Source organism: Convolutriloba macropyga, chromosome 11 (genome assembly GCF_964194025.1).
Source record: "Convolutriloba macropyga chromosome 11, txConMacr16.3, whole genome shotgun sequence".
NCBI classification, from domain to species: Eukaryota; Metazoa; Xenacoelomorpha; order Acoela; family Convolutidae; genus Convolutriloba; species Convolutriloba macropyga.
The window spans coordinates 14248635-14262334 of NC_134478.1; the positions used below are offsets into that span (position 1 = coordinate 14248635).

Here is a 13700-nt window from a genome sequence, read left to right on the forward strand (position 1 = left end):
TATCAGTTCTCTGCAACAAACGCTTACCCATTAAATAGACAGGATTTTTTCAATTTGTGCCCCCAACACCAGTAACTTATTCTACCACCAGTTGCAGAGCACCTGTCACTACAGAGTAAACCATTATGCAACAATATGGCACGTACGTCTAGGGGTGAAAGTAAGATGCACCCACTAAGCGGGGGAGGGGATACAAACAGAAATGCTCAATTTAGAATCAATTTGGCTTAAAAACGCAGAAAATTCGGGTTTGATTGATAAAATTTTGTTCAATCTCTGTCGTCTGCACGCACGGACCAGTTTATTGATAAAAGAGTAAAAAATGTGGTTTAAAAATAAGTAGGTAATAGCTGTTTTTTGCTTTGCCAACAACGTAGAAGTCAATTTCTGGACTGTCAGTACTCATTTGTGGGTTAAGTAATATGTTTGGAGCATATTCCGACTGTGAACATAATCTTTGTTCCCAACTGTTTTGCCGTTGAACAGAAGATCAAAAGAAGATTGGGAAATTCTTGGCTCAAGATTGCGTAAATTTTCCCATCCAGCCCGGAACATTATCTACTGCTTCTATCATACATGTTGAAAGCAGCTTCTATTGCCTGTATTTGTCAGAGACAACTGCAGTGTTTCTCGAATACAGAGTCGATGATATCAATAATGTCGAAAACTCAGTTTACTTTAAAGCTCTGACCCTATGTTTCCATTCTCGCGAAAAATCAATGATCGGCTCTGTTTCATGAGAATCCAGTCTCAGTGGGAAAACTGTGTGTTCATTGTACTATTTTCCAGCTGCCTGCGTCACTGCGAAAACTGGTTATTTTAATCAACCTTCTCAGTTTTTCTAATTTTGTCATTCTTGCCGTCACTCTAAATCAGCTACAACAGCCATCAGACAGCGACTGAAAAATTTTACAAGAAGGGAACAAAAATTTGTACACATCCGATTTTGGGAACGGAATACTTGAGCAAACCCAGGATATAGTACAAGGTTAGAGTAACCCCTAAGCTATCCATCGACCCAACGAATGTTATGGCATCATAACCACAAGTGTGCCTACTACCACTTATATGGTACAAACTTGGCATTTTTTTGATACCTTGGAATTTATTGTTAATTTTCTTAAAGAGCTTTCATGACATTTTACATGTTCATTAAAAGTCTAATAACATAAACTAGAGGCATTCAGTACAACCTAATATCCATGCGTGCTTAAGTCAACAAAAACAAATTTTGCAGAAGCTTGACATATACTATGTAAACATTGACTTATATCAATTTTCTTGATTAACCTATCATAAACAGTGATGTTACCAATGATATTTAATTTATTTACTTTAACCCAATTGTTTGAAGAGTGCAATCATATTGTATTTGGAACCATTATAAACTCTTAAAATGATCAGCCGGCTATCATATTAGACTGTTAATTGATTTCTGGACTGTCAGTACTCATTTGTGGGTTAAGTAATATGTTTGGAGCATATTCCGACTGTGAACATAATCTTTGTTCCCAACTGTTTTGCCGTTGAACAGAAGATCAAAAGAAGATTGGGAAATTCTTGGCTCAAGATTGCGTAAATTTTCCCATCCAGCCCGGAACATTATCTACTGCTTCTATCATACATGTTGAAAGCAGCTTCTATTGCCTGTATTTGTCAGAGACAACTGCAGTGTTTCTCGAATACAGAGTCGATGATATCAATAATGTCGAAAACTCAGTTTACTTTAAAGCTCTGACCCTATGTTTCCATTCTCGCGAAAAATCAATGATCGGCTCTGTTTCATGAGAATCCAGTCTCAGTGGGAAAACTGTGTGTTCATTGTACTACTTTCCAGCTGCCTGCGTCACTGCGAAAACTGGTTATTTTAATCAACCTTCTCAGTTTTTCTAATTTTGTCATTCTTGCCGTCACTCTAAATCAGCTACAACAGCCATCAGACAGCGACTGAAAAATTTTACAAGAAGGGAACAAAAATTTGTACACATCCGATTTTGGGAACGGAATACTTGAGCAAACCCAGGATATAGTACAAGGTTAGAGTAACCCCTAAGCTATCCATCAACCCAACGAATGTTATGGCATCATAACCACAAGTGTGCCTACTACCACTTATATGGTACAAACTTGGCATTTTTTTGATACCTTGGAATTTTTTGTTAATTTTCTTAAAGAGCTTTCATGACATTTTACATGTTCATTAAAAGTCTAATAACATAAATTAGAGGCATTCAGTACAACCTAATATCCATGCGTGCTTAAGTCAACAACAACAAATTTTGCAGAAGCTTGACATATACTATGTAAACATTGACCTATATCAATTTTCTTGATTAACCTATCATAAACAGTGATGTTACCAATGATATTTAATTTATTTACTTTAACCCAATTGTTCGAAGAGTGCAATCATATTGTATTTGGAACCATTATAAACTCTTAAAATGATCAGCCGGCTATCATATTAGACTGTTAATTGATTCTTCAACAACTTAATTCTGATATCCTAAACTTGCTAGAACTTAAAATCTTGTAATTTTGAGGTTAGTTGAGCTTGCTTGACAGGAAGTTAGCATCATTACTAACGCTGGCTGACGCTTTACAAACTTCAGCGCGAGCTTGAATATAACAAAGATATTCTCAACATGAATCAAAATTAAAACCGCAGTACCCCAAACGTCCAAGCGACTATCTGTTTCTTAGAGAACATTAGGCAATCAAATTCAATGAGGAAGCAGGCTGGCGTATAACTCGATAATCAGGCTATGATTTTTCGGTTCCGCTTAGATTCTTGAGCAGCTGCAACATTTGGTTCACCGACCCGGACAAACACACAAACAACAACGAATTTCCAACTCAATTTGGTGACTCCCTACGATGGCTGGAAAGAAACCCGAGAGACATTGGAAAAGGACTGACTACAAGATATCAGGCCAACTTAAGAGACAACAAAGTGAGTAAGCTGAATTGTTCAAAACAATTGACAGACATATTGCTGAAGTAAAAAATACCACATAGCACTCAACAAAACAGTGTCTGCCGGAAGAGCAAATTGATGCTTCTTTGAGATTTACGATGAAACCGGGGAAAACTGACAGTAACAGAGACCATTCCTGAAGCCAAAGTATATTGAGAGTTCCGATGCCGACACCAAACGAAAGCAAGGAGAAGAAAAGAAGACACTCAAATGATTAGTTGAACATAAACCAAATTTTGTAGAAACTAAAGAGAATTGCAAATACGTTTTCAACAATCAAAAAGACATTACATAATGACGACAAAATATTTATCATTTTATAGCGATGCGAGAAAATTGGAAGAGGAGTTGGGATCAGAAAATTTAGACGACTCCCGCAATCAAGCCTTGTGTGAAAAAACTGAAACAGCTAGGAACAAAGTAGATTCAATTATTACAGGACTTATGCGAAACGAGAAGTCAGACATTGCTACGGATTGGTTGATGGCTTTAAGCAAGAAAAGATCATCATCGGAGCAGGCTGAAAAAGTGCCCGCAAACAACATTGGAAACCGAAGCCTCACCGACAAGGTACTCAGCACTACAAGGTGTCCTGTAGAGCAAACTCTCAACTCACGACCCCTGAGCGCAATAACCGACAATCCTAAAGACCCAACAGCACTCACGCCTAATCATTTTATGCTAAGGAGAACCAGAGTGGACCCGTTTGCCATCCAATTACCACTATCATGATCAGAGAGTTTCATTAAAAATGGCTCAATCTTACGCCGTCAAGATCTGGAATAAATGGAATCGCGAATAGCTTCCATAATGGAACCACAGATTATATGTGTTCAAAAAGAAAAGGTGTGAAACCTGAAAGAAGACGAATTAGTAAGGTTAGTAGATGACTCTTTCAAACGCAGTGAGTACAAGCTGGGACGAATCATTAAAAATCTTTACTGGCAATGACGATGAAATGCGATCAGCGCGGGTCAAAATGGCATATGGAGAGTTGAACGGGCCAGTCAATGTTATCAGCAACAAGAGCTATCAGACATTAAGAAAAAACTTTGGAAACTGAAAAAATTTAAAAGTTGGGACTGACAGTTTGTACACCCCACCCCTCGATTTTGGGAGGGAAAACCTGAGCAACCCGAGGCTATAGCACACGGTTAAGGCAACTTGTAAGCTATCTATGGACCCAACGAACATTATGCCATCATACACACGAGCGTTTGTGAGGCGCAAAATTGGCATTTTATGATATTTTATCATTTTTATTTAAACTTCTTAAATTGTCTATTTTGTGATACTTTATGTGTTTCTCAACAGATGCAAAATTTTGAGGCATTCAGTGCTACGTATTAACCATCTGCGCTTATGTCAACAAAGACAAATATTGCACTAATTTGACATTTAAGATGTAAATGTTGACCTAAACCACTTTACATGTTTAACCAATCTTAATCAAGTGACAACGATAATATAAAAGATATTTACGTGGTTATCCAATTTATCCAAATGGTTTGAAAACTGCAATTATTATGTATTTAGAACCATTAGAAACTGTAACAAAGAACAGTCGGCTTTATTACTAGAATATAAACTGATTCTTAAACAACTTAAGTCTAATATATCTTAAGATCGTGTGATTTCTAAGTTATTTGATGTTCTTCGACAAAAAAGTTAGCAACATTTTTGACACAGTCTGAAACCTTGCCAGCTCCGGCACGAGATTGAAAATAGTTCATCAATAAATTTATTGTTAAGTTCAGTAAAAATTAAAGTTGCGGTCCTTTAAACGTCCGAGCAACTAATTGTTTCTATGAGATCTTTAGGCAATCAGATTAAGTGAAAAACCATGGCAGCGTTATGCTCGATAACCAGGCTGTAATATTTGGTTCCGCTGAGATTCTTGAGCAGCGGCAACATGCATCTGTCGACAAATTTTTGAGAATGTTCCAAGAGCAATACTTTTCAAGGTGGAATGCAGGAACCCCTCGCTTGCTGAAGTCTGAAACACACTCATTTTCATTCTGCATTTGGGAGCAAAAGCTTCAATATAGTTCAGTCCTTCCACTTTTTCTCAAACCTCTTGGCACACATTGTGATTTGCATTCGTCAGCTTGACTATTGAGTCCCAACTTACGCCTTCAATTCGACATATCTTGAGTCCCAGCCTTCAATACGACATAGGCGCCCTCAGCCAACAAGATGAGTTCAGACTTCAAAGTAAAGATGCAAAAAATTTTTAAACGTTCCCTTTCTTTGTGCCAATGTTACTTTCTGATCAATCACATCATCACTTTGTGACCTGTCTTTCTTTTTTTTTCATCTTTCTTTGACCACGTGTTGGAGTTTTTTAAAGGTATTTTGCAGTTTTATCAGTAGGTCAGTCGTTTTTGTGTTATCATTTTTGGCTCATTTCCGACACATTGAAAACCATATCCCATACAGCAATCACCTTCCGTGATATTGGTCTCTACGCCCCGTATTTTGATTAGATTATTTAACAATTCTTACTTCCAGCTCTTTGGATTTAGTTTTGTTGACCTAACCCTCTCTCTTCCTCGTGCAGACTACGCAATTGAAAACAAAAAACCGGTTAGTGAAAGTGTAGTTTTCGATTATTAAGTGTTCTCTGCTGGGAATTAATTTTTTGTGCTTCTCTTAAGCACAAAATTGTTATCATCCTAGCGTATAATTTGTTTGAGCTGGCCAACAAGCACAAAATGCATACCTTCTTGCGTTCCATTACTATCTATGTAGCTTTCCTGACAACAAAATGTTGATTCAGATGAACTACTTCTTCATACCATGTTTTTGCTATTGCTAGTCTTACGCCGTTGAAAATCGTTGTGAACTCTATGTAGTAGCTGCGAAAGTAAAACGAACCCTTATTCCAATCTACTTTAAATTAAGCCCCCTTAGAAGTTTAAAGCCACCGTTTCCTCACTGGAAGATGAACATGGGCCGTCATTGCATTCTGAGACGCAGAGAAATTTTGTAGAATAGTCAGTACGTTTTTGAGTTTAGATTGAAAAAGAATCTGCCCGAGATCCCGTCACAGAGAGCCCAACCAACAGTATAAATTCTTCTCTGTTTTGGTTTCTGACCACTGACTGATTAGGAACGGAGTGTGAGAACTCTATGATCAATGGGTTTCGCTATATGATTTTTGGATTCTCTGCCACTTGGAAAGATTCTCAAGGCAGTCTTCATGTAGTCAAAGTCCGGTCCAATGGCAACAACTTTACGCCCTTCTCGGTTTCTGTTGCAAGCCATGTTGGTGCTTTTTTTCACCACGCTTGCTGCTTAATGCTGTCTCCTTCATGCTGCAGTATTCAAAAATTTTGAAGTGATAGCAAAGAAGTAGGACTTTCTTCCCCTGTGTCTTATTTCGAAGTCAACTTTCTACGCTGGTACCACTGAAAAATTAGGTCTCTTATGTTTCAGTGTTGTGTTCTCAAGAAAGATCAGCAGCGTTTTTGTTTAAAATGTACTGACAATCTGCTGTAAGACAAAGCTTTCATAGAACATTGGGAGACCAATGAAGACAAAAACACTGCATGAAGTCTCTGAATTGCGTTTCGAACTGCTTGCAGCATTGTGAGCAGCTCCTGTTCTCAAGTAGTGATCATCACTGTCAAGGTGTTCACACGCAAAATTTTTCCTACAGAGGCTTCCAAGCCCATTACTCGTCTTAGGTGACATCATTCTCCAAGCAGTCACGTCTAATCAGCTTGCGTTTTGTTGAAAATGACAGATGGCTTCATACTTTGTTTTTTTCTCCACTATTTTTTTCATTTGCCCTCTCAGATGAACCCTTCTTTTTCTTCTTCTTTTTCTTCTTCTTCATGTTCTTCTTCGTTTTGTTGGCCCTATTTTTTATTTTATTTGGCAACGGCTCGGGCTCATCGGTTTGCTTCTCGGTCCCCAGTAGTGATTTTTCCCTGCATCACTGTCACCAAACAGAAGTATAGTTAAACACTTTCAGGAAGGCGTGACCGAATGTTGGATTGCACGTCTGGTACTTGTATAAATTGTAAAACGAAGAGCTGAATTTTTTTGTGTTTTCAATTTGAATAACATTTTTTGCTTCTTGCATTAAAATACCTGCTCAAATTTTTCACGGATTAAAATAAAACACCGAAAAATTAGTGTTCAAATTATTATTAGATAAATGAAAATTGCAAGAAAGAAAACCAAAATTTTTCAAGATTTCAGAGGTGCGCGCAGAGCAGACTGGTAAAAGACTTAAGCTCAAGCTTTTTTAGTTAATTTGAAAAATGTTTTGATTTACAATTTAACATAATTTTTTTAAAAAGATTAATTGAGAATCAAACTTCAGCGATCAGATTTTTTTGAAAAACAATTGCAACAAAAATATTGTCATGAAGTACAGTATTGAAGCAGTGTTGCACAGAACTCTTTCTATCCCCTCATATTATTATACAGTGAACATTTCAAAATTATCTTTATTTTCATAAAAATTAGTTTTAGCAGATTATATTTTGCTTGTGCTTGTGCTTGAATTTTCTTGATGCGATAAAAGGGTCAATTGTTTTTGTTCTTATAAAAAGATCTGGAGGAGGCTATCGAATATTTGACTGCAGGCTGCGATCAGACAGAGTACTTTGAGTTTTTTGAGTTATGTCGAAAAAGTTAAATTCCATATCACTAAAAGCGCCAGAAGGCCACTTTTTAGTAAATTTTGATGCGTTTGAAGAGAAAATTTTAAAACAAATACAAATTTTATTTTTTGCATTAAGGAAAACAATCGCTGACCTCGAAGGCAGTTCGAGATTTTTGAAGCTTTTTCGTAGCATTTTGAAGCAACTTTCTAGAACATGAAAAAGCTCTTTTTCGAGATTGAAGTGTTTTAAATCTAACTATAATGCTTTCAAGTCTGTTTTTATAATTGTTTGTTATAAAGATTGGAAAACAATATCGTTCTCTTAAACTTGCGTAATTTTTATTACAAAAACATTCAACTATATTACTAACACGTACATATGCGTTTTGACTTTATCAAGTAATTACATAACACAAAGTTTTTCATATATTCGTTCACATGTGTGATATTTTTAAACAGCGTGTTTTTGATAATCGACGTTTCAGTTAATTGTTCGTGCACATTTTTGTTAGTTTTGGTGAACAAAAATATCCAATAATATACACCAGATAATGAAAGTTAATTTTCGATTTAATCAGCCAAAAATTGATGGCTCTGTTTTCGTATTAGCAGAACACAGCTTATAATTTTTACCTTCTTGTATTGTTTCGAACCTCCTATTGTTTTTCATTCAGACAAGTCTTAAGTACGCATAGCTTTCTTCAAGCTATTTCTCAAAAATTGAAAACTTAAACGTTATTTACAGCTTAAAATTGGGCGATTTTTCAAAACTTGAAGTTTTAAATATAATCAAATTCTCAAAAACAAATTTGCATGCATAAATTTCTCACACTTTCCTACCAAACTTGTTCCAAAAAAATTGAGTTCGAAAGAGAAATTAGACTAAATATTTGAAAATTATCCCTTATATAACTTAATTATCGATTACAAATTTTGAAAACATTTTGCTTCGAATTTTGATTTGAAACAGCTTTATGGCGGACGGCGGAGGGCCCGGATCGGGCTCGAACCCGCGCGTGCCGCGCATTGATCTGAGTGGATTAAATACAAGCAACATATCTTTGGATTCTTCACCCATGACTGCAAACACGCCAAGTGGATTCGACGAAACTGATTCTTCGGCCGCTTTCAAAGACCTTCCCAGGAATATCCGGGATATGAACAGAAGTTAGTCCCTTAAATGTTATGGTACAAAAAAGTCTTAATTGATAAACATATGATAATATTAGTAGGCAGCATACTTAGTTGGCTCTGTTTTTTTTATCTACCAGTTCAGAAGTGTCAGTTCAAAAATGCTATTTAATCTGTCAGTTCAAAACTCGAACATATTGAACTTATTTGTTAAACAAAAAACAAACCCCGAAGACTACAGAACCGGCTCGCAGTATACAATTCTTTAGGCCACCGCCAATCACTCAATGAAAAAACATTGAGCCAACTAAGTAATTCTACTAATCATTTTGAAGCAATGACAGAGAAGTAACACGAGAAAGGCCAAAAATGATATATAGAAATACATATGATAAAATTTCTTCGCAACATGCGCCACCAAAAGCACTACTGGCTAAAAAAATGCAAACCTATAGTTTTCATTCATTAACTAACTACTATTTAATATTTAAAAAATCAAGAGTAACTATAGACACAGAGAAAACAGAGGAAAAGGGAAGAAACAAATTGTTACAAAACTCTGAACTAGAGTTAAAAGGTTACCTCTCGATTATTATTCAGGGAAACTTTTAACAAAAGAAGATACTTCTGCTTGATCAGTGGACTACCCACTTCCAGCCAAAGAAACGATATAAATAAGTTTAAGAAAGAACAGCTGTAAACAAAAGCTTTATTAAAGGCAAAGCACTCAGAAAAGAGACAAAAAGATGTCAAAATTTGATTAAAACTGCCCCGGTTTTTTAATAAACAGAACTGAAAACTAAAGTCTACTTCATAGAAAGATCGGCTAAACCACTAATATAGTTCAACTCAAAAATTTCTCAAGATATTATAAAAAAGGAAAACATAAGAAAAACTGCTGAAAAATTGTTCAATAGGGCGAAATGACAAAAACAGGCCAAATTGCGACAAAAGGTCCAATATTTTTGTCAGATAGAGAAAAGATCCTCAAATGTACAAATAATAGTTTTTTTAACAAAACACAATTTTATTCAATAAGGTTGAGTCGAGCCTAGAAAAAAACTACTTTGAAAAAGCAGTTCGTGATCAAAAAATTCACTCGCTTATCCAAAATTTTTCAAAATTGCATTTCTGGCTCTCTCAGAATAATGAGGGAACGAAAACCCCTCTCAAAACAACTCTTTGCTTTCCATTTTGGCTAATCAGATTGAACTCAACACTACTGTTTATATGCAGCTTTTGACTTCCTCACGCAGCAACCTCTAATATGGAGGTCACCGATTTAAGAAAAAGGATCACCATTACTCCTTGGCAAATCGTAAAAAGAAAGTTATACTAAACGTAAATTATTTTTAATAGGAACAAATGAGATGAGATATCCATCGATTTCATTCAAAATAAGTTAGGTAGAAAAAATTCGATTAAAACAAATTAGCACTATGTGCACAAAAATTTTAGTCTACGTTTAAATTAATTAAAAAACGGTAAAAATTACTAGTCCCTTTGAAATATACATGCAGAAGAGTTCTGTTAGCAAAAGATACTGTTTTTCTTGAAGTCGTCATTACAAAACCATTAAGAAGAAGGAATGTGATCAGTTCAATTGCTTGCAAACAATATAAATCACTCCATTTGGGGGAACATAAACAAAAAACACACACGCTACAAAATTCGTAATCATATATATATATATATATATATATATATATATATCTTGATTTGTTACAAACAACACATTGCGGGATCTTTTGATGTATGGCACTTGCGTCTGATAAAGAATTAAATTAAAGGCAAAAACATAAGCCTAAAACCTGTTGGCGCAATAAATGTAAAATAAATAGTTAATAGGGGCTGAAAGGTTCATCATAGAAACTAAGACTCTTAACAAAAGCCAATTGAACCGAGCTATGTTAGTTGACTGAATTAAGTAGTATACCACTTGATCGATCGTGATAAAGAGTCATTTGATGAAAAGACTAAAACAAAATTGTTGAGCGACATTTGAACTAAGAACTACGTCCACAAACACAGAGGAACGGTATACTAAATTTCCTTTGGGCCGCCATATCTGGGACAATCAATTCAAATATCTCTATCATTTGCCATTGTTTTGCTAAAAACAAGAGTAATTGAACCAAGTTCATCTTTTTGTAGGCATCTAATGTGTACACTTTTTGCTCGGTAACAATTACTGGTGATCAACTATTTTGGATTTTTTAGAAAGCAGGGGATGTCAAAACATTTGAACAGCTTTTTCTCCATCAAAAAAAGTGTTATCAATTTTATGTGCGGACAATTTGCTAATATGCCTGACATAGAGGTGTCTATTAAGTTTTACATACAACAGAAATAAATGAAAATCACAATTTTACATATTGATGTTCATACTTTTTATAAATTGAAAAACTAAACTGATAGAAGTAGTTTAAAACATATCTATATAAAAAATTGAAAACAATTCCCCAGTTCACTGTATAACAAAATTTTGAGATACACAAGACTTTTCAATTTAAAAGTCAACTGCTAGTGGCATTGACGGATAAATATGCCTGAAAAAGCAAAAAGAAGAGTATCTGAAAAATCATAAAAAACGGAAACTCTGAGCTGAACAGATTTCTGTCTGTTTTGAGTCTGAAGAAAGATTTTTGCTTCTGTCTGATTTCTGTCGGATTTTTTTTTTGTAATTTGAGTAATCTTAAAAAGGTTGTGTTAGTGCTCTACGAAAGCAAACAAATATAATGAAATGTTAAAAAGTTATCCAAAAACGTGTTCCATTGGCATTTGCTTCTTTTGAAAAACATCTTTGCTATCAAATTGAAATATTCTTAAATCATATATTACCATTTCTCATCCCAAATTGGTCTGGATTATGTATTGCAGCAATGAGGTTTTTGCTACTCTTCTTTAAAAAAGAAACCTGAAAAATGTTTTATATGAAAAAGACAACTATTATTGTGTAATATTAAAAGTAATCTCTATACTGAATGTTGCCACTTGTCATTCTTCTATATTATCTGTTGAATTTGTTTGGATCTATTTTATGTCGGGACCCACCCCCTTGGTTTCTCCTCATTATAAAGTATGTGTTGTTATAAAGCACGATACTATGTAGTCTAGCAGGTGAGTCTGGGGTGTAAAACTTGTACACCTACTAAGATTGTGGGATAGATCCAACTATTGTAGATACAACAGGTGCTTTTGTTTAATGGGCAATGGGAATTCTTTCTAGGAGGTAAGGAGATTAAATCTTACATCTCACACATATTTCAAAAAATAAATTTTAGAAAATTAAATAAGGATTAAAAATTTGACTTTTTTGGATATTTTCAGTTAAAACGACATTACGAAATTGTTCGAAAGAAAATTGTGAAAAATATGCCACAGTTTTGAAGATATTCAACTTACGTTTCGATTGTCGATAAATTCGGTATAAAGTAACGATAAGTGATTAGGTCAAAATTGTGAAATGAGCTTATAAGTTATAAATAATAGATGAAGTTAATAAATATTAAATTGAGGCTAATAGGAGGCAACAAATACTTCAGCAATGAAATTGAACTCTATATACCGAAGGCTAATTTATGGGACTGAACACACGTACCGTTATGGTCCCGTATGGCGAAATTTGTGCGTGAGCAAAATGTTAGTTTGGATATATATGTATGTATGATCAACGAAGCAAACAAAATCTAGAATAACAAATGTACTTCACGGCTGAACAAATTCAGGCCCGACCAGGAAAGAATTATGCCGCCTAGTTTGAGTATAAGATCTACGACCCAAAATTTTGCCTGTTTGCTCGAATGAAGTTAAACAAGTTCGATGTTTTGTTGAAATTTTATGTGTAATTGGGTAAATATCAGCTGCCCGAATTGAAGTTATTTTCAGCAATCTATTTTGTCTGTATGTTATAAATTGGGGCCCAGCTGTTAAAATCAATTTAAAATAATTATAAACAGATTTTCCAGCACAAATCGAAGCCCAACTCAGGGCTTCTGATAAAAATCGACTCTCAGATTGATACTGAATTTATTACAGCAAATTAAATTCCTGACCTTAACAAGTAAATTTTTTGCAACTTGTCAAATAATGGAGTTTTTCTTGAGGCTGCTCGTTTTGATTTTTCAGTTTTGCAATTTGTTCTTCCGGAGTCGCAAATTAATACAAAATGATAAGATTCCGTTGATTCTCGTCGAAGTGCATCGCAACGATCATAAAAAAGAACAAACGAAAATGAGAAGATACCATATGGATGAAAAATTAGGAACAACCAAAAATTGTCAAAATTTGGGAAAAACGAAAACAAAATTATCGTTTTTATCTGATAGTGATGACCCTAGCAGAAATTACAAATATTGAAAACAAATCTCAGGTTATTACTAACAACTTGTAACTGTAATAGTATATTACAATAATTTGCAATGAAACAACATTTCACCAGTTTAGATGAGTTGATAAACAAGTTGCTTACTACATTGGTTATCGTGCAAGATCTTGTAAGACAAATGATTATGGAGCAATATTTTGGCAACTTCGTACCGGCCCAGCTGATTTTTTATTAGTGTTTTTTAGACGCACTATATTTAATTTCGGTTTATTTAATTATATTTAATATTCAATTTGAGTTGTATTCACTAAACAATGCTTTTTCTTGCAAATTTCGTGTTTTATTGCAAATAACTTTTCACATTTCACAATTCATATTTCTAAGAAAACATTTACTTCTGTTGATTTTTTGCAACTTGAAATTTGCACAGAGCGCGCAGATCTTTTATTGGTTCTGAAATTTTGCCATGAAGAACAATGCATTAGACACAGCGGTCTTGTCACATGATGATCATGCTAGAAAATGTTCTAATTGTTTGCATATTTGCATAATGAATGTCTTTCTTGAATGATCTTGCATGATAAACGAAGAAAATCTATCAACACGATGTATCGTCTTTCGAGATTTTGCAACAATCTCGCAAGTCG

At 34.8% G+C, this 13700-nt stretch overlaps 3 protein-coding genes across 8 annotated transcripts in view; 1 reads left to right on the forward strand and 2 right to left on the reverse strand.

The window, feature by feature from the left end:
• LOC142349618 (protein FRG1-like) overlaps positions 1–13700 on the reverse strand; it is a 281897-nt gene that overhangs the window by 261767 nt on the left and 6430 nt on the right. The window lies entirely within an intron of this gene.
• LOC142349620 (uncharacterized) overlaps positions 1–13700 on the reverse strand; it is a 31566-nt gene that overhangs the window by 5552 nt on the left and 12314 nt on the right. The gene's annotated exons all lie outside the window — the stretch shown is intronic.
• Positions 8082–13700, forward strand: part of LOC142349623 (uncharacterized) — a 39489-nt gene continuing 33870 nt past the window's right edge. The window contains exon 1 of the mRNA XM_075401314.1: positions 8082–8762. Coding sequence (XP_075257429.1) covers positions 8570–8762 — 193 coding nt within the window. The 5' untranslated portion in view covers positions 8082–8569. The remainder of the gene's footprint in view (positions 8763–13700) is intronic.